At 48.8% G+C, this 21142-nt stretch overlaps 2 protein-coding genes and 1 long non-coding RNA gene across 8 annotated transcripts in view; 1 reads left to right on the forward strand and 2 right to left on the reverse strand.

The window, feature by feature from the left end:
* ATP2C2 (ATPase secretory pathway Ca2+ transporting 2) overlaps positions 1-11162 on the forward strand; it is a 73720-nt gene extending 62558 nt beyond the window's left edge. Inside the window, exons 17-27 of one of the 2 annotated variants that reach the window (XM_024735813.1) lie at positions 142-298; positions 1592-1762; positions 2546-2643; positions 2740-2790; positions 4570-4736; positions 5187-5255; positions 5332-5448; positions 6656-6803; positions 9009-9107; positions 9195-9336; positions 10778-11162. In XM_024735813.1, the coding sequence (XP_024591581.1) occupies positions 142-298; positions 1592-1762; positions 2546-2643; positions 2740-2790; positions 4570-4736; positions 5187-5255; positions 5332-5448; positions 6656-6803; positions 9009-9107; positions 9195-9336; positions 10778-10896 (1338 nt within the window). In that variant the 3' untranslated portion in view covers positions 10897-11162. Of the gene's footprint in view, positions 1-141; positions 299-1591; positions 1763-2545; positions 2644-2739; positions 2791-4569; positions 4737-5186; positions 5256-5331; positions 5449-6655; positions 6804-9008; positions 9337-10777 lie in introns of both variants that reach the window. The other variant, XM_024735812.1, reaches the window with a different exon arrangement.
* On the reverse strand, positions 362-2546 carry LOC112393530 (uncharacterized). Of its 2 annotated transcripts, none has more exons than XR_003001935.1 (3): positions 2007-2546; positions 1846-1936; positions 362-1714 (listed from the first exon to the last, which is right to left on the reverse strand). It is a non-coding gene; the product is annotated as an uncharacterized LOC112393530 (long non-coding RNA). The 2 variants fall into 2 exon arrangements; XR_003001936.1 differs by having other exon boundaries at positions 362-619; positions 1565-1714; positions 1846-2546.
* MEAK7 (MTOR associated protein MEAK7) overlaps positions 9745-21142 on the reverse strand; it is a 47685-nt gene continuing 36287 nt past the window's right edge. For 2 of the 4 annotated variants that reach the window (XM_024735815.1, XM_024735814.1), the window contains exons 9-10: positions 11773-11953; positions 10985-11110 (exon numbers count right to left, since the gene is read on the reverse strand). The gene's annotated coding sequence lies outside the window, so the exon portion shown is untranslated. Of the gene's footprint in view, positions 9776-10984; positions 11111-11772; positions 11954-19754; positions 19786-21142 lie in introns of those variants that run through there. The other 2 variants (XM_024735817.1, XM_024735818.1) reach the window with 2 other exon arrangements.

A 21142-nucleotide genomic window follows, 5' to 3' on the forward strand; every position in this document is an offset into this window, starting at 1 on the left:
CTAACCTGTCCTGTATTGGTGAACAGTGACGGTCCGGGATAAATAACCCTGCCGTGAACATCTCTGTGTGCATGAGGTGACGGTCACCAAGAGCTGAAGCAGCCAGTGTCAGCCGATTTTTTTCCTTTTGTCTTTTCCAAGGAGCAGGAAGACATCTACTTCATGAAGGGGGCCTTCGAGGAAGTGATTCGTTACTGTACCATGTACAACCATGGGGGTATCCCCCTGCCGCTGACGCCCCAGCAGCGAGCCTTCTGCCAGCAGGAGGAGAAGAGGATGGGGTCGCTCGGCCTGCGGGGTCAGTGCCTGTGGTCCCAGCCCCAAGCTCTAAGTCGGCAACTAACGCTGACTTCTCAAGTGTATTAACGCAGGATCCCGAGTCAACACCGTGATGACCACCGTGGTGTCAGGCAGGATGCTAATGCAGGCAAAGCCAGGGTGGACTCTCTTGGGCAGATGAAAGATAGGGAGACCCCGACCCATCTCAGCCGCCAGATGACGCCCGTTATCCCAGACGCAGCTCATGCGTGCGAGAAGAGGTTCTGAGTTTTCTAAGACAGGTGAACAGGCCGCCCCCGAAACAATGATTTTCCCGACTGGTCGTCCTGCTCACGGCTCGCTGTCAGGAAAACACAAAGCTCTTGTAAATTAATACAGACATTTCATTCCTTGGCCATTTCCAATTTTCTGCACCAGGGCCCACGCCTCCCCCGATGGGCTGAGCATTAATCCTCATGCTTCCCGTGGTGTCACACGTCAGCCTGTCCGTTTCCGGAGAAAATGTCTGAAAACACTCTGGAACACATGTATTCCCTCAGGGGAAAGTGAGAAGCGTCGGCTTCCTGTATTGGTTTCAGTTGGCCTAGTTTTCCCCTTCAGGGGACAGTAATTATAAACTGACAAGCCTATAAGGTGAGGACATGTCAGGACAGAGCTGAGCTTGGCAGGGCAGGGAGGGCTGCTTTGAGAAAGGGGGGAATGGTACCCGCATCGCTGGCACACCCCCCTGCATCACTGGTACAGTGTCATGACTGAGGGGTCACAGCTGGAACTTGTTGGCCATAGCTCCCCTCCAGTATCAGTAAGGTCAGTTCTCACACCACCCCCTCTCAGAGCACCTGTCCCCAAGAGCCGGGTCTGGCTTCTGTGCCCCTGAAACAGAGTCCTCTGACCCGTGTTGCCTCCTGCACATCTTTCTTGACCTTAGTAGCTGTCGCCCCGAGTCTGCTGGCAATGACAGAGGAGGGCAGAGCAATGACAGATAGGCCATCAGAAATGTGCCCTTATGTGCCAGCCCACAGGTGTGCTCGGGGCCACTCCCCGTGGGGACTGCACCACCAGCAGACAGAGGCCCGTCTCCCGCTGGGCAGGTTGTTGCTACTTGCCCTGCTCTCCATCGTGGGTGAGCCGTCAACAGCCGCTGCCCTGCACGGGCCTGACGACCACTGGAAAGATCGTCCCTCCCCTTGTGGTCCAGGGACTTAGTGCCCAAGCCCCTCACGGACAGAAGAGGGTCTGGGACACGGTGGGGCTGGGGCTGACTGGGGACGAAAGTCTTCTGAACCTTCTGTGGGTCTTGCTCTGTCCGCAGTGCTGGCCCTGGCTTCTGGGCCTGAGCTGGGGGAGCTGACGTTCCTGGGTCTCATCGGAATCATCGACCCTCCGAGGGCTGGCGTGGAGGAAGCGGTCCACGTTCTCTCTGATTCGGGCTTGTCTGTGAAAATGATCACGGGAGATGCTCTGGAGACGGCCTTGGCGATAGGTAACCAGGGAATGGGGTGGAGGGTGAGGGTCGCTACCACTGCTTACTCCTCGAGGGACCTGGTCAGGAGAGCTCACACATACCTTCCACGTGCTTGGAAGAGATTCTGAGGTTCGAGGACCAGCATCCCACCTTCCGAGTGGGTGTTTGTCTCTAAAATGTTGGCAGGTTCTCCTAAAGAGGAAAAGACCTCGTGTGCACCAAGAACCTTCTCTGCCCTGGGGCCTTCCACCCATGATCTCACCTCATCTCCACAGGCAGCATCACTGCCAGTGCACACTTCCAGTCTGGCTTCTGCCAGTAGCGGTGTGCCCTTGGCAAATCACTGAGCCACTCTGACCCTCAGGCTTTTCATCAGCAGAGGGCTAGCAACCTTCCTCCTGTTATTCCTCCTGTTATTACTGTTAGCACGGTTGCCACACCTTGGGTTTCTTCCCCCTCTGTCTTGAGGCAGCCTGGCACCATGGAAAGATCACAGGCTCTGGAATCAGACAGAAAGAACCATGTCAGGTCCAGTATTAGCACTTACTAGCCCTATGACCTTGGGAAAGTCACCGCTCTGTTTCCTCATCTTTAGAGTGGGGATAAGAGGCCTTTGTTGCCAGTTCATTCTGTGGATGGAATGAAGGTCAGATACCATAGCAGGGGCTCTCTCATTGCGGCCACCGTGGTTTTGTTTTTCCCTGTGGCCAAGGCGGGGCCTGATGTCAGGTAGGTGGAGTGAGGGGCAAGTGCAGGGACCACAGTCTCGGGCCCTCAGAAGGGACTGTCCACACCTTGCAGGAAGAAACATCGGCCTGTGCAACGGGAAGCTGAGTGCCATGTCCGGGGAAGAGGTGGAAAGCGCCGAGCAGGGCGAGCTGGCCGAACGCGTCGGGAAGGTGGGGTCCTCCCGAGGCTTGCCGCCGAGGGGCATGGGGTGAAGGTGCCACCTCCTCATTCACTGATGCTCGGCCCTCTCCCGTCTCCGTATCCAGGTGTCTGTCTTCTTCAGGACCAGCCCAAAGCACAAACTCAAAATCATCAAGGTCAGTTGTGTGCCTCTCTGGTCCCTCAGGGCACAGCCCAGGGCGGTGGCGGCTCTGCTCACAAGGTGGTCCAGGGCCCTGCGGTGGCCGCCTCCTCTGCACTGGCCTCTGGGGAGGGGAGAACTGGGGGCCCCGTGCCACGTATACCAAAAGCGGGGAGCGGGAATTGGGTGGTGCAAAGGGAGAAGCGCAGAGGCCAGCCCTCGTTAGTCGGGTGCTCCTTGGCGTATTCCTGTTATTTAACTCCAGGCCTTAGTTTCCTCATCTGTAAAATGGGGATAATGTGAATGACAGAATGACACCAGCTAATTCACAAGGCAGGTGAGGACGAAACGAATCCAGGGGATTTACCTGGCTGTCCAGTGGTTAAGGCTCCACGCTTCCATTGTAGCGGGTGCGGGTTCAATCCCTGGTCAGGGAACTACGATCCCACATGCTGCATGGCACGGCCAAAAAAAAAAAGAAAGAAAGAAACGAAGCTGGGCCTGTGAAGCCCTTGGCAGCTGCCTGGCCCACCGCAGGTGCCTTCTGATGGTGCATCAAAAACGAAAGGACTAGAACGAGAGACTCCTGTGTGGTTTTCCACACATGGATGCTTTGAAAAGTTGTTCTTTAACACTTGTGTTTTTTCTTTTGGGTCATTTTGGGGATTTTTAGTTCTACAGAGTAAATCTGTGTGCCAGTCATTCCTCAAAGGAAATATTAATACTTATTGGGTACCACATGGATTCAGGGGACGAGTTGATTATTATTTGTTAATGGTTGTTGACTGAAAAAAAAAAGCACACCGTGAGAGTTGTGAGTTAAGTTTTATTGGGGGCAAAATGAGGACTACAGGGTTTCCCTGAAGGTGGCGCAGTGGTTGAGAGTCTGCCTGCTGATGCAGGGGACACGGGTTCGTGCCCCAGTCTGGGAAGATCCCACATGCCGCGGAGCAGCTGGGCCCGTGAGCCATGGCCACTGAGCCTGCGCGTCCGGAGCCTGCGCTCCGCAACGGGAGAGGCCACAACAGTGAGAGGCCCGCGTACCGCTAAAAAAAAAAAAGAGAGAGAGAACTACAGCTGGGGAGACAGCGTCTCAGCTCTGTCTGAGGGGCTCTGAGGGGCCACTCTGAAGAGGTAGGGGGTGGGGTATGTATGTGACTTCAGTGAAGGCGGTACCAGCAGTCATGCACATGTTTTGGCAGAAGGCTGCTCCTGGCCACGAGGAGCAGACGTCTCTGTTAGTGATTTTAGTGCTTTTCTAGATACGAAAAGTTGTACGAATCTGGGCGCATAAAATCTGCTCCTGGAAACAGCTAACCATCTGAAGGCTTGTTCTGCCAGTTCTTCCCTCGTTCCCGATCTCCGCCCTGAACTCCTTTCAGCGGGTGTGGAAGGTCAGCAGCTGCAGTGGCCAGTGACTTCGACCTTGTAGAACCAGACGGCAAGCGACAGTTTTTAGTTGGCGCGGTGACGGATAACACATTCACGCCTTCGCTCTGTGCCGGGCACTGTTCCCTCTGTGTTCTTAGTTTAGGACTCACAACAGCCGTGATAAGGAGGGACCGTGCTCCCACTTTGCAGGTAGAGAAGCTGAGGTTAGGTTCAGGGCTTGCCCAGTGCCCACAGCTCATACGGGGGGAACTGGGATTCAGACCCGGGCCAGCTGACCCCAGTGCCCTCTAGAGAGGGGCCTTTGCCATGGACCACTCAGTGTGAGAGGCGGGGCAGGAGGAGGGAAGGATCTGGAAGGAAGGTCCTCAGGCTGCAGGCCTCCACTGGCCTCCTCTTTCCAAAGGCTTTGCAGGAGTCGGGGGCGATCGTGGCCATGACGGGGGACGGGGTGAATGACGCGGTCGCCCTGAAGTCGGCGGACATCGGGATTGCCATGGGGCGGACGGGGACGGACGTCAGCAAGGAGGCCGCCAACATGATCCTGGTGGACGACGACTTCTCAGCCATCATGTAAGCTGCTCTTTAGGTGTTTCTTTGGTGGCAAAAATGCCTGGGGTGGCAGCTCCCTCCTCTGCTGTGGTGGATATACACGGTGTCCCCAGGCCCACCCCGCCTCTCATGGAAAGCAGGGCCATGGGGGCTCCTTCTCCTTGGTGGATCACTGAGGGGCAGGAGGCACTTCGGGAGCCTTGGGTGAGGACTGGGGTCCCAGGGCTCGGACGAGAGAATGGTCTACAGTCTTTGGACAGAAGGGCGATCGTGACTTGGCGACCAGCCCCCAGTGGCTGAAGGCACCTGTTAGGACATCAGCATATCCTCTACTGGTGATTCCCCAAGAATGCCACCAAGGAGAAACGTGACCTTTGGTGACACCGTCGCTTCCTTTAGCAGGTGACGGGAGCTGGCTGACCCTTCTCTCCCGGCCGTCTTGGTGAATAAATGCTTTCTCCTCTCTTGCAGGAATGCGGTGGAGGAAGGCAAGGGGATTTTTTATAACATCAAGAACTTTGTCCGATTTCAGCTGAGCACGTAAGTCGAGGCCGGCTTCCCCCCGTGTGCCAGGTCTGGGAGCAGCTCGTGACAGTGCCCTGTGTGTGCCCTGCAGGAGCATCTCGGCCTTGAGCCTCATCACTCTGTCCACCGTGTGCGACCTGCCCAGTCCCCTCAATGCTATGCAGATCCTGTGGATCAACATCATCATGGATGGGCCGCCGGCGCAGAGGTAAGGCAGCGGGCTGGCAGGAGCGTGCAGGGGAGACGGCAAGGGGAATGCACCAGGCACAGGAGGAGGCGTCTGGTGGGCGGGCAGGGGGACGATGAACTTTCTGCTCCTCTGCCTGGAATGCTCTCCCTGAGCTACCTGCATGGCTCGAGCCCTCTCTTCATTCAGGTCACTGCCTCCAAGAAGTCCTCCCTGACTTCTCTAGCATCAGCCTCCTCCCTCCCAGTCACCTTACCCTGCTTTATTTTTGCCTAGAGGGGAACATATTTCCTTGTTTATCTGATCATAATCCATCTCCTCTTTAGGATGTCAGCTTCCTGGGGGCAAGGTTTTTTTGTTCCCTGCAGGATCCCTGACTCCTACAATGGTGCCCGGCACACACTAGGTGCTCAGGACGTTATTGGCTGGGTGAATGAGGAGGGAGCGTGAGGCTAACGGAATGAATGATGCAGGAGGAAGGATGGGCTCTGGAGGCAGGGAGGCCGGTGTGAGCAAGCGAGGCACTTCCCTGTGTCTGAGCACACAGCGGGTGTTGCTCTCGGTGCAGCTGAATTCTTAGTTATTAATCTAATCACCACCGGTGACGGCTTTGCTCCCCCACCACACGCCCAGCGAGAGGGCCACCTCTTATGCGTGCTCTCCCTGGGAACGGGGCCGCGAGCAAAGCTGGACCCCAGCCGTATCTGCCCAGCGTGGGCGTCCCCCAGCCTGCTCCCTCCTTGGTGCCCCACACCATCCACTGCGGGCCTAGCCCCGATCCCGCTGCCTTTGAGTTGGCTGAAGGCAGGTCCCCTCAGTTGCTGGGGGGCTCTTCAGTGGGCGGGGCCTGGATCCCATTTCTCCAGGCCAGCTCGGATGAGGCCAGGCCCGAGCTGGGGGCGGGGGCCTCCGAGGTGACGGGGAATGACCGGGCACCATTCAGGACCACGTGGTCGGCCACAGGCATGGTCTTCTGTCACCGCACTCACGGCTGGGGATGTGGGAGGGCGGTGGAGCTGCTGGGCTGCCGGTGGGGTCCAGGCTGTGGCGGCGGAGCAGAGGACGTGAGGCAGGAGGGGCCGGGGAACAACCTGGAGGCACTGCCCACGCCCGTCCAGGCCTTCGATGTGGACCCTTGTGCGTCACTTTGCCAGGTGGCCTCGCGCATTTAGCCACTGCACGTCTTTTCAGTGGTTTAGTTCAAAGCGTCCGGTTTTGTTCCGAGCAGCTTGGGGGTAGAGCCGGTCGACAGGGACACCCTCAGGCAGCCGCCACGGAGCACCAAGGACACGATACTCGGCAGAGCCCTCATCCTGAAGATCCTCCTGTCGGCCGCCACCATCATCAGCGGGACCCTCTTCATCTTCTGGAAAGAGGTGGGGGAGCCCTCATGGGCTTGGCCAGCGGGTCTGTGTGGTGGCAGACGCGGGGCAGGGGGGTGGTCCCGGCCCCCAGGGGCGCAGGTGCCGTGGCCGGGGGAGGAAACACACGTGCAGCGGAGGGGGCAGCAGAGCGAGGGGGAGGGACTGCAAGCTGACGCTGCAGAGGTGGGACCGGGTGGAAGGGACGTGAGGCCTCACAGGCAGAGAAAAGGCGGCAGATTTTTTCCTAAATGGGACACAGTGCCTCTCCTGCTTTGTATTATCCCCAGGAAACAATCTGACAACTAGTAAAAGAAACTCCTGTCTTATTCTCAGGAGGTGACTATTTGGGAGATCTTTTTTGTTTTTTTTTTTTGCGGTATGCCGGCCTCTCACTGTTGCGGCCTCTCCCGTTGCGGAGCACAGGCTCCGGACGCGCAGGCTCAGCAGCCATGGCTCACAGGCCCAGCCGCTCCGCGGCATGTGGCATCCTCCCAGACCAGGGCACGAACCCGTGTCCCCTCCATTGGCAGGCGGACTCTCAACCACTGCGCCACCAGGGAAGCCCGAGATCTTATTTTTTATTTAATTTTTATTTTATATTGGGGTAGAGTTGAGTTACAATGCTGTGTTAGTTTCAGGTGTACAGCAAGGTGATTCAGGTATACATATACATGTATCCATTCTTTTTCAGAATCCTTTTCCTTATAGGTTATTACAGAATACTGAGTTCCCTGTGCTACCCAGTAGGTCCTTGTTGATTATTTACATGTAGTAGTAGTGTGTATAAATTAATCCCAAACTCCCAATCTATCTTCCCTGCCAACGATTCCCCTTTAGTAACCATAAGTTTGTTTTCAAAGTCTGTGAGCCTGTTTTGTAAGTAAGTTCATTTGTATCATTTTCCGTTTTTAGACTCCACATATAAGTGATAGCATATATTTGTCTTTGGCTTACTTCACTTAGTATGATAAGCTCCAGGTCCATCCACGTTGCTGCAGGTGGCATTATTTCATTCTTTTTTCTGGCTGAGTAATATTCCATTGTATGTATGTACCACCTCCTCTTTGTGCTTTCCTCTGTTGATGGACGTTGAGGCTGCGTCCATGTTTTGGCTTTTGTAAGTAGTGCTGCTGTGAACATAGGGGTGCAAGTATCTTTCAGAATTATAGCTTTGTCTGGGTAATTCGATTTTTAGTTTTTTAAGGAACCTCCCTACTGTTCTCCATAGTGGCTCTACCAGTTTGCATTCCCACCAACAGTGGAGGAGGGTTCCCTTTTCTCCACACCCTCTCCAGCATTTGTCGTTGTAGGCTTTTAGATGATGGCCGTTCTGACCGGTGTGGGGTGTTATCTCTTACAGCTTTGGTTTGCATTTCTCTAATAATTAGTGATGTTGAGCATCTTTTTATGCACTGTTTGGCCACCTGTATGTCTTCTCTGGAGAAATGTCCATTTAGATCTTCTGCCCATTTTTTGACTGGGTTGTTCTGTTGATATTGAGCTGTATGAGCTGTTTATATATTTTGGAGATTAAGCCCTTGTCAGTTGCCTCGTTTGCAAATATTGTCTCGCATTCTGTGGGTTGTCTTTTATTTTCATTACTCTAGGAGGTGGATCAAAGAAGATACTTCTCTGATTTATGTCCGAGTGTTCTGCCTGTGTTTTCCTCTAGGGGTTTTATAGTGTCTGGCCTTACATTTAGGTCTTTAATCCATCTGGAGTTTATTTTTGTGTATGGTTAGGGAGTGTTCTAATTTCACTCTTTTACATGTAGCTGTCCAGTTGTTTTCCCAGCACCACTTACTGAAGAGGCCGTCTGTTCTCACTGTAGGGGATCTTACTATGCGTCACCTTTCCATGGCCTGCAGCTTCAGGCAGCCCCTATGCTGACACGGCTGGTGAGCTAGATAGAGAATTAGGCAGGTGATCGTCCAGGCGTTTAAACCCCAGCTCGCCCATGTGCGGGAGGGGGGATAGGGCACCGGACAGCTCCCAGCTCTGTTTTTCTCAGGTGTTCCCCACACCACCCCCGAGGAGCAGCTGGGCTCCTGCATCCTCGACGGCCGGGGAGGTGGAAGAGGCCCCCGCCTTTGTCCAGTGCGCGTGCTCATCCAGGCGGGGGAGAGAGGCACAGATCTGTCAGCTCTCACACAGGGGTCCTGAGGACAGGGTCCCCGCCTACCCTGTACCTTCTCACCCCGTGCACTCGTGTTCCAGATGCCCGAAGACAAGGCAAGCACCCCGCGCACCACAACCATGACCTTCACCTGTTTCGTGCTCTTCGACCTCTTCAACGCCTTGACCTGCCGCTCCCAGGTGAGCCCCTGCCGCGCCAGCTCACGCTTTTCCGGCTCTCGTCTCTGGGCGGCTCCTGTGTCCCAACCGTGCCCTTCTTCTCTGCAGACCAAGCTGATATCCGAGATCGGCTTCCTCAGGAACCGCACGTTCCTCTACTCCGTGCTCGGGTCTGTCCTGGGGCAGCTAGCCGTGATATACCTGCCACCCCTGCAGAAGGTCTTCCAGACGGAGAACCTGGGGGCGCTCGGTGAGTGGGAGGGGTCACCCGGGACCGCAGCCGTCCTCACCGCATGCACGGGGCAGCTGCAGACCTTTCCGGGGCGTAAAGTCCCCGCGTGAGGCCATCCTGTCCCCAAAGGACTGGGCTCGTTCCTGGACAGCTGCACTGGGTAGGAGGGGGTGACGTGATGGGGGGAGTGGAGAAGGCGGGAAACATGGGGGTACCTGCTAGGAGTCAGGGGAGGGCACAGGGGTCTCCATGTCCCTGCCCACCCCCTCCCCACAGCAGGAGGCTCAGAGCAGGGACGGTGAGGCCCAGGGGCAGGGCCAGGATGGACCACAGTCTGGGCTCAGCCTGTGATGTGCTGCCCCAGCTTAGGAGTACCGTTACCCTGTTGGGGTTTGAACAGGGCCTGTGTCCCTGGGACCCACTTACCTGGAGGCGGGAGTGGACCAGCTGGTAGTTCCTGCCGAAAGGGCCACATGCAATGACCACAGCTGTCTGGGCCCCAAGCACACATGCCACGTGGGGCACCCCGGGGACTGCCCCGCATCTGCAGCAGGCTTCTCTTCGGAAGCTGCGCCGGGTGGCTTGGCCTTCCCTGCCTGAAACGGTGCTGACGGGGACCAGAAGTGGGAGGAGGTGGCCTGGAGAGCACCAGGGCGACCACCGACCCAGCTTTCCGTCGGCAATCCCAGACCCCACCGGGGAGCCAGAGGGTGAGGGGGCTGGGGAGGCAGCCCCCCAGGGCAGCCTCCAAGGCAGAGCACAGGGCGGGGCACATCCCAGGATCATGCAATGCTCAGCAGCCTCCGAGGTGGTGGAGACAAGGGCACTGAAGACCTTTGGGCAGGACTGGGGACCCTCCGCTTCTCCTTCCCCAAAAATCTAAAAGGCAGGGTTCCTGAGGGTACGGAGAAAGGAAAAAAACCTAAAAATGGTTTTTTACAGATGTTTCCATCCACTGGGAATTCAGGAAGCTTCCCAAGTCTAAAGGAAGTGCAGGGCCTGTGCCGGGCACTATGTCCGTCACGCATCGTTGACAGCAGGGAGCCCAGAAAAGGCTCGGGGAGAACGTAGGGGTCAGAACTAGCTGGAGTCGGGCGGGACTGGGAGCCTGAGCCGTGGCCGGGGCGTCTGCCCAAGGAAGGGTCTCCTTACAGCTGAGGCTTGCAGCCTGCCCGCCCCCCAGCTCTGAGCTGCCTGCGAAGACCAGCTGGTCCTGGTGGAGCTGGCTCTGCAGCGTTTTGGATGCTGGGCTGGGGAAATCTCTGCCCCCTCAGGACAGTGGAAAGTCTGGTTCTCGGCTCCCGGGTCCTGGCCCCTCGCCTCTGTGACTCGGAACGAGCCAAGCACGGGGAACGGAAGTCCACGGCCCCCTGGGCTCCAGTGCTCGGCAGCACAGGGCTGGGGACCAGAGGGGCCAGCTTGCGCTCTCTGACCTCTTTCTCTCCTCACCTGTTGGCAGATCTATTGCTTTTAACTGGATTGGCCTCCTCCGTGTTCATTTTGTCAGAGCTCTTCAAACTATGTGAAAAATTCTGCTCCAGAGCCCAGAAAGCGCAGATCCACCAGGAAGATGTATAGTGGACCCCGACCCATGTAAAATTCCCCTGAATTTATATTTTTATGTGACTGTGGCCCTCCCCCTGCCCCACCTCTTCCGAGAGGTGCTTTCAGGACACCGTGGCATCAGGTCACTCACCTGGCTGTTCCTGGGAAACCGGCGGGGAGCTTGGGCTCAGCCTTGCGTCCATCCACCACTGTGTCCCGCCAGGCCCTGGGACAAACAGCGAAGGACCTGCACAGAAACACCTCACTATTTATTAAATCACAATGATTTTTATTAACCACGTCTGGCTACATATCTGTGCCATAGCTTGGTGCCGTGCAGCCCCTGGTACGATGGGAAGGCGGGGGTGGGGGAGAGGGCAGGACCCAGGCTTCTGGTCACACTGCCAACTGAGGCCCCATCTCCTCATCCGTAAAACGGGGGCTTTCGGTATTTTTAATGATGACTATTTTGATGGATTTAATCAGCCCTTTCCTACACGTGGCCGGGTGGGAAACGCACAACCTCACGTTCATGACCACGTATGTGGCAAGAGGCAGTCACATCCTGAACAGCCTAAGCAAAGGCCTCGGCTTTTGAGGCTGAACAAGGCGTGGCCTTTCCCTCCAGAATCAGGAACCGGAATATGTCCGCCCAGCCTGAGGCTTCTTTCCCACTGGCCCCAAGACTGTTCTTAACACGTGTCCGCCCTTCCAGCTGAAAGATGGCAGAGCAGGGATGTCTGTGGCCAGGCAAAAACCACCACGGAGAAGCAGAAGTGCAACTCCATCTTTCATGAAATGAGGCCACAGCTATAACCCACCCCCGACGCAGGGCTTTCCAGAGAAATAGAACCAACAGGATGGAGAGGAGAGAAAGAGAAGGACGGTTGTGTTAAGAAGTTGGCTTACGTGACTGTCGGGGCCAGGGAGTCCATTTCCAGCACTGGCCGACAGGCTGGAGCCTCAGGAAGGAGCTGGTACTGCAGGGCTCGGGTCTGGGTTCCTTTCTTCTTGGGGACCTCAGTCTTCTAGCCTTCAACTGATCAGAATGAGGCCCGCCCACACGATGGTCATCTGCTTCATTCAGAGTCTACTGGTTGAAATGTTAATCACATCTAAAAAATCCCAGAGACATCTAGGCACCATGGCCTAGCCAAACTGACACACAAAAGTGAATCACTTCATCCGGCCACAGGAGCTGTGAGACAGGCTGCCCCGGGTGGTAACACCCAGGCCAGACAGAGCGAAGAAGGTCAAAGTGGACCCCGGAAGCTCCCAGGCAAAGCCCACATTCCTCCAAAGTAAGATTCACAGCCTCACTAGGCTCCTTGGCCCCAAGTGACACCAGAGCTAAATGAGGAGACACCACATAAGCCATCTCCACAAGAAGAGGGAAGGGGCTGGCTGGAGAAGACCCCTTTGGGGCAGGGGTGATAACTGCCCACAGCTACCAACCTTTAGCGACTGCCTAGATGTAAAGGCCAAATAACGTCACACACACACAGCCTGCTACGGGGCTTCTCTCTGAGTCAGGGACACTCCCTGCGGCTCCCTCCCTTTTCAGGCTTCTTCAGCAAATTGCTGGCCCAAGCAATAGGTTTCTCATTAAAAAAAATAATAATAATAAAAATAACTAGGGTCAATTGATACTTGCAATAGAAACAACAAAAAAGTATTCTTAACCCTTACTTATACCATACAGAACAAGCCAGGATAAACTGCAAATGTAAAAGGTAAAACAGTAAAGCTTTTGAAAGAAAAAATAGGGATAGGTAACTTTTTACCAAATAAGACACAAAGAGCTAGCCACTAAGTGTTATATATACTGGATCGACTGGACTGCATGCAAGTGAAGACGCTCTTCTCGTCAAGGATGTAATAGAGAAAACAGGACCATTAAGCAGCTTAGCTCCATTTATTTTTATAGAACTCCACCCATCAACAGCAGGGGGCCATTCACCAAAATAAAGACAGTAAAGAAAGAGCAGAAAACAATGAAGTCAAAGGCAAAAATAGAAAAAAAAAAATCAAAACCAGTTCTTTGACAAAATCAATGGAAGTGTCAATCTTGCTAGAGGTTCATCCAAGGGAAAAAAAGATACAAACTACCAATATTAGGAATGAGAGATGGTATATCATACAGATCCCTCAAGATATTCCCAAAATAAAGGAACACCAGGAACAACTTTATGCACTTAAACTCAAGTTAGATGAAATAAAACCGATTCCTTGAAAACCACAAACTACTAAAACTCACTAAAGATGAAATAATACAGAATCTGAGTAGTTGTATAACTAGCAAAGACACTGAAGTTATCATTAAAACCGTCCCCCGAAAAGGAAATCACCAAAGCCAGATGGTTTCACTGGTAAATTTTACTAAACTTTTAAAGAAATAACAATACTGCCCAATCCCTTCCAGGAAATTAGAGGAGGGAACACTTCTCAAACCATTTTATGAAGCCAACATTACCCTGATACCAAAACCATACAAATGCAGTACCATAGACCAACATCCCTCATGAACACAGAGACAAGAATCCTCAATGAAGTATTAGCAAATTGGATCCAGCCGTACATAAAGAGTACAAGACACCATGAGCAAGTGGGATTCATCCAAGAATGAAAAGCCAGGTCAATATTCAATGCAATCCACCATATTAATAGTCTAGAGAAGGAAAACCACATGATCATATCAACTGAAGCAGGAAAAGCATTCATAACATTCAAACCCCACTCATGATAAAAACTCAGTGAACTAGGAATAGAAGGAAACTTCTTGAACCAAATGAAAAGTATCTAGAAAAAATAAAAAACAAAAAACCCTATAGTCAACATCATACTTAATGATGAAAGACTGAATGCTTCCCCCATAACATTAAGAGCAAGGCAAAGATGTCCAGCCTCACCACTCCTACTCAGCATAATACTGGAATTCCTAGTCAGTGCGATATGGCAAAAAAAGAAAATTAAAAGGCACTGGAAAAGAGATTTAAAGGGAAAATAAAACTGTCCCTATTCACATGACACTGTGTATGTAGAAACTCCCAAGGAATCTAAACACAAAAACCTTTCCAGAACCAATAAGTGAGTCTAGGGAAGCCACAGATACAAGATTAACAAAAAAATCACTGCTATTTCTATATACTAGCAATGAACAATTGGAAACTGAAATTTTAAACATAATACACACTTACAATGAAGCAAATTGAAATACTTAAACTAACAAAACATGTTTAGGATCTGTTTGTGTGCTGCAAACTACAAAATGCCAATGAAAGAAATCAGAGAAAACCTAAAACAACGGGGAGACATATACTGTGTTCATGCCTTGGAAGGCTCAATATAGTAAAGATATCAGTTCTTCCTAAATTGGTCTATAAATTTAACACCATTTCTATCAAAATCTCAGCAGGATCTTTTTTTAAGACATAGACAATCTTATTCTAAAATTTATATGAAAAGACAAAGGAACTATAAAATAGCTAAAACAATTCTGAAAAAGAGGCAAAAAGTTGGAAGAAACATATTTCCTGGTTTTAAGACTTACTATATAGCTACAGTAATCAAGACAGGGCAATATTGGTAAAGTAACAGACACACAGATCAATGTCAGAATAGAGTCCAGAAATAGTCCCACACAAGTATAGCCAATTTATTTTTGACAAAAAGCCAACAGCAATTCAAGGGAGAACAAATATTCATTTCAACAAATGTGCTGCAACAACTGGACATCCATAGCAAAAAAGAAACTCTTATACTTTCTACAAAAATTAACCAAAAATGGGCAATAGACCAAACCATAGAAGAAAACAAAAGAGAAAATCTTTGGAATTGAGGATTAGGCAAAGAGTTCTTAGACGTGACACCAAAAGTACTATCTGTAAAAGAAAAACATATGAAAGTTACAATTAAGAGAATTTTTTAGAACCTACACACTGAAAGAAAAACATTTTCAAATCATATCTAACAAAGGACTTGGAGCCAGAATATTTTTTACATCTCAAAATTTAACAGTTCAATTTTAGAAAAAGGGCAGAAGTCTTGAACTGAGTCTTCACCAAAGAGGACATACCCATGGTAAGTAAGCACAAGAAAAGATGTTCAACATCATTAACCAGTAGGGAAAGGCAACCTTAACCCACAATGAGATACACTACACACCTATTAAAGTGGCTAAAATAAAATACTGACAATACTAAGTGATGACAAGGATGCACAGCATCTGGAACTCTTATATGTTGCTGATGCAGATGTAAATGCTACAGCCTCTCTGGAGAACTTGGCAACATCCTGTAAACTTTAACATACACTTAGCATGTGAACCATCAATCCTGCTCCTAGGTATTGACCCTAAAGATGACATCACACAAAAATTTGTGCATGAAAGTTCATGGCAGGTTTATTTACAAGAGCCAAATCTTAGAAGTAACCCAAATGTCCTTAAGAGGGTGAACAGATAAAGAAACTGGTACAACCATACACTGGAATTCTCCCCAGCAATGAGAAGGAACATACACAGAACAACTTGGATGGATCTCATGGGTATTATGCTGAGTGATAGTATCCAGTCTTAAAAGGTTACATACTAAATGGTTCCATTTACAGAGATCCCCAAGGTGACAAAATTATAATGATGGAAAATGGATTTGAGGTTGCTAAGAGTAGGATTAAGAGGGTGTGACTATCGAGGGAGAACCTGAAGGAGTTTGGGGGTGGTGGGACAGTTCTGTATCCCAATTGTAGTGGTGGTTTCACTGATATACATGTGTAATAAAATTTCATACAACTTGTGGCAGGGGTCCCCAAGACTACCCTCAGGCTCAGTGATTCTCTAGAAGGACTCACAGGAAGAGGACAACCAGAGGCTCTGTGTTTTGAACCCTCCCAGAATCTTCCCTTTGTCTGGTTCTCATTTGTATTCTTTCCCTGTAATAAATATGATCATCAGTATGATAGGTTTCCATGAATTTGTTTTTTTTAAGCAAATTATCCAACCTGAGGGTGGTTTGGGGAATTCCCTGAACTTGCAATTGGTTTCAGAAGCCTTGGGTAGACTTTGCTATCTGGAGGACTGTGCCCTTAACTGCAAGTAGGCCTCAAATCAGGTACTATGGAAAAACTGGTAAAATTCACATAAGGTTTGAACTGTTTAGTTCATAGTACTGCATTAACTCTGATTTTCCGGTTTTGATCATTTGGTCTGTGGTTATTTAAGATGCTTTCATTGGGGGAAGCTGGGTGATGGGTACACAGGAACTCTCTGCACTATTTTTACAACTTCTATGTCAATCTAAAATTATTTCAAAATAAAGTTCAAGGAAAAAAAAAGACTCAAAAAAAAATTGAGCAAAAATATACCAGGCAAATGCAGACAACAACACACGCAACAGGGGTGACACTACTAATGTCAGATGAGATTTTAAAAATCCAGGCCAAAAGCATTCAGTGAGACAAAGAAGGGAATTTAATAAGACATAACCACCACCGAAAATCTAATAGGCCTGGGTATGTACCAACACAACATCCAAATTCATAGAGCACAGTAGAGGAAATTCAGGAAAAACACAGAAACTTCACTAAGAGACTCTTAACTGACCACAAGAAGGAAATAAATTGATCTCAAAAAGTAGATACAGGTGACCTCACTCATCACTAACCTGCCGTGTAAGGACACCACTGAAACCTCGACTGATTCCAGGAAGTAGATGTGATACAGTCGACCTCTCTAATCACTGTTCGACAAAACCACAAAAGAGGCTTCCCTGGTGGCGCAGTGGTTGGGAGTCCACCTGCCGATGTGGGGAATACGGGTTCATGCCCCGGTCCAGGAGGATCCCACATGCCATGGAACAGCTGGGCCCGTGAGCCGTGGCCACTGGGCCTGCGCATCCAGAGCCTGTGCTCCGCAACGGGAGAGGCCACAACAGTGAGAGACCCACGTACTGCAAAAAAAAAAAAAAAAAAACCCACAAAAGAAGCTGTGGAGAAATTCTCTAGCACACCAAAATTGTAAAACTCTTAGGCCCAAGAAAAAATCAAAACGGAACTACAGAAAACCTGGAAGCTCGTCACACACACGCCAATCAGAATCTGTAAATGCAATGGTCACGCCACAAGGTAAAGCAGAGCTCACAGAAAAAAAGTAGTAGCCCCATATATTCTCATTTACTCTCTTTTTATTTAGTCATTTAATAATCAACTCAAAAAAATGAAAATGAAAAATAGATATAAAAAAGCAGCAAAAATAATATAAAAACAATATTAACTACAAAACAAAATTGGTAGAACCTAACCTAGGGGAAAAAATGAAAGGAAAACAACAGAAAAAAATCTACAACTACGAAAAATTTCAATCTATGTAAATTAATTTGAAGACTTAAATGATGGGGAAAATTTACTAAGAAATATAAAAAATCATCAAAACTGATCCCAGCAGAGATTTCAGACAACCCAGATGATTAAAAAAAAAAAAAAAGCATAAGGTTATCAATAATTAACCCCTTCCCTCCACCACCAAACCAAGAAATACCCAGATGGATTCTACCCAAACTTTAAGGAACTCCTATCATTTGCATTTTCTAGAACCTGGAAGAAAGAAAGATTCTAAATTATTTTTGTAAGGCCAGCACAATTTTAAAGCGTGACTTAACATAAAATCTGACCAAAACAAAACAAGAAACCACAGACCGACTCATTTATACACACTGCCACAAAAACACTAAACATAGGCCAACTGAATGAACACATTAAGAGTGACAGTTTCGGGCTTCCCTGGTGGCTTAGTGGTTGAGAGTCCACCTGCCAATGCAGGGGACACGGGTTCATGCCCCAGTCCGGGAAGATCCCACATGCCACGGAGCAACTAAGCCCGTGCGCCACAACTACTGAGCCTGCATGTCACAACTATTTAAGCCCATCCTCTGCAACAAGAGAAGCCACTGCAATGAGAAGCCCACGCACTGCAACGAAGAGTAGCCCCTGCTCACTGCAACTAGAGAAAGCCCATGCGCAGCAACGAAGACCCAATGCAGCCAAAAATAAATAAATAGATAAAATTAAAAAAATTTTTTTCTAAAAAGCACAAAGATGGCTCAGTATTTGGAACCTTAATATTTGGAAGAATTTGGTATTTCTTATTAATAACTCTGAAGAAAAACATGGATGCTAAAAAAAAGCTCTTTATAAAATTGAACATCTACTCTTGACAGTCTTAATAACAAATACAAATGGGTACTTTCTTTGCATAAAAAGTGTATACTTATATATATATATATGAAACATCTCAAAACAAAAGCCAGCATCACACTTAATGCATAAAAGACTAGATGCATTTCCATTCAAGTCAGAATAAGAAGGATGCATCGTTATTGTTAAAATTCGGAAAGTATTTGCTGATACAATTAATCAAGAGGAAGAAATGAAAGGTCTAGAAATCAGGTAGGGAAATTATCCTTATTTCCAGGTATGCCATCATAATAGCTGCAATCAACACAGTGTACACCTTAAACTACACAATCTTATGTGTCAATTATATCTCAGTAAAGCTGGGGGGGAAAAAAAAAGAAAGCACACAAGCCAAAACGTAACACGAAGATGCTTTAAAGTACCAGGGGGAAAATGTCAAAATATCTTTAAAAAAAATAAAAAGCAAAAACAATCCTTCAAAAATAAAGGGAAGGACTTCCCTGGTGGTGCAGTGGTTAAGAATCCGCCTGCAAATGCAAGGGACACAGGTTTGATCCCTGGTCCGGGAAGATCCCACATGTCACAGAGCAGCTAATCCCATGCACCACAACTACTGAGCCCATGCATCGCAACTACTGAAGCTCATGTGCCCTAGAGCCCACACGCCACAACTACTGAGCCCGCGTGCCTAGAGCCCATGCTCCACAACAAGAGAAGCCGCTGCAATAAGAAGCCCACATCAAAGAGTAGCCCCCGCTCACAGCAACTAGAGAAAGCTGCACGCAGCAACGAAAACCCAACATAGCCAAAATAAAATAAAGGCAAAATTTTTTTTCAGACTAAAAGAATCATAATAGCTGCAAACTCCCAGAGAATTCATAGATTATCAGAAACAATGAACAGCAGTGGTTCTCTGTGTGAGGGCCCCAGACCAGCCACAGCAGCATCACCTGGAAATGTATTAGCAATGTAAATTCTCTAGTCCCTCCTCAGAACTACTGAATCAAACTCTGGGAGTGGAGGTCCCCAGTCTGTACTTTAAGAAGCCCCCAGGTGATTCTGATGCGGGCTCAAGGTCGAGAACCACTGGATAAAAGAATTCAGTAAGGTAATGGGGTACAACACTATGTAGAAAAATCAAGAGCTTTCCAATGTTCAAAGAATCATCGGTTGGGACGGGGGCGGGGTGGGGGGGAAGTCCACTCACAGTGCCAGCAATGACAACAAAAATTTACATAGCAAACTGAGATGTTCCTGTTCTTGGATAGGAAGAAACAGCATTAGCCAATGTCAGTTCTGCCTATGTTTATCAATATTTAATGCCATCTTGAAAATACTATCCAAAAAAAAAAGAAAAAGAAAATACTATCAAACTTCTTAGAAGTAGTCAAAGTGCTACCAAAGACCAGACAAAATAAGCATGCAAGCATTTGAAGGAAAAACAAAACAAAACAAACAAACAAAAAAACCCAGTAGTAATAAAGGAATAGCTCTTACATCTTTTTTTTTTTTTGGCAGTGCACGGGCCTGTCACTGTTGTGGCCTCTCCCGTCGCAGAGCACAGGCTCCGGACGCGCAGGCTCAGCGGCCATGGCTCACGGGCCCGGATGCTCAGCGGCATGTGGGATCCTCCCGGACCAGGGCACGAACCCGTGTTCCCTGCATCGGTAGGTGGACTCTCAACCACTGCGCCACCAGGGAAGCCCAGCTCTTACATCTTTTTATCATAAAACTCTGATAATTAAAACATGAGACAGAAACCTTCAGTGAGAAAGTAGCATTTTAAGTCAGTGGGAAAGAGACACACAGTTTAATATAAAATGTACTGGATTTTATTTGGGGGTAAGATAGAGGTATATTTTAAAATACAGTTTGAGCCAAAGCAATCTTGAGAAAGAAAAACAGAACTGGAGGAATCAGGCCCCATGACTTCAGACTATACTTCAAAGCTACAGTAATCAAAACAGTATGGTACTGGCACAAAAAACAGAAATGTAGATCAATGGAACAGGATAGAAAGCCCAGGCATCTATGGTGAATTAATCTATGACAAAGGAGGCAAGACCATACAATGGAGAAAAGACAGTCTCTTCAATAAGTGGTGCTGGGAAAACTGGACAGCTACATGTAAAAGAATGAAATTAGAACATTCTCTAACACCATACACAAAAATAAACTCAAAATGAGTTAAAGACCTAAATGTAATACCAGATACTATAAAACTCTTAGAGGAAAACATAGGCAGGACACTCTTTGACATAAATCGCAACAATATCTTTTTTGATCTGTCTCCTAGAGTAATAGAAATAAAAACAAAAATAAACAAATGGGACCTAATTAAACTCAAAAGCTTTTGCACAGCAAAGGAAACCATAAACAAAACAAAAAGACAACCCACGGAATGGGAGAAAGTATTTGCAAACGAAGCAACCGACAAGGGCTTTATCTCCAAAACACAAACAGCTCATGAAGCTGAGTATCAAAAAAACGAACAACCCAATCAAAAAATGGGCAGAAGACCTAAACAGACATTTCTCCAAAAAAAAAAAAACAAACCACACGCTAATTATGAGAGAGATGCAAATCAAAACTACAATGAGGTAACACCTCACACAGGTCAGAATGGCCATCATCAAAAAGTCTACAAACAATAAATGCTGGAGAGGGTGTGGAGAAAAGGGAACCTTCCTACACTGTTGGTGGGAATGTAAACTGGTAGAGCCACTATGGAGAACAGTATGGAGGTTCCTTAAAAAACTAAAAATAGACTTGCTATATGATCCAACAATCCCACTACTGGGCATATATCGGGGAAAACCACGGTTCGGAAGGACACATGCACCCCCAATGCTCACTGCAGCACTATTTACAGAAGCCAAGACATGGAAGCAACCTAAATGTCCATCGACAGAGGAATGGGTAAAGAACATGTGGTACATATATACAATGGAATATCACTCAGCCATTAAAAAAAAATGAAATAATGCCATTTGGAGCAACATGGATGGACCTGGAGATTATCATACTAAGTGAAGTAAGCAAGACAGAGAAAGACAAATATATGATATCACTTATATGAGGAATCTTTAAA

The sequence above is a fragment of the Neophocaena asiaeorientalis genome, unplaced genomic scaffold (assembly GCF_003031525.2).
Source record: "Neophocaena asiaeorientalis asiaeorientalis breed wild unplaced genomic scaffold, Neophocaena_asiaeorientalis_V1.1 scaffold40, whole genome shotgun sequence".
Lineage (NCBI taxonomy): Eukaryota > Metazoa > Chordata > Mammalia > Artiodactyla > Phocoenidae > Neophocaena > Neophocaena asiaeorientalis.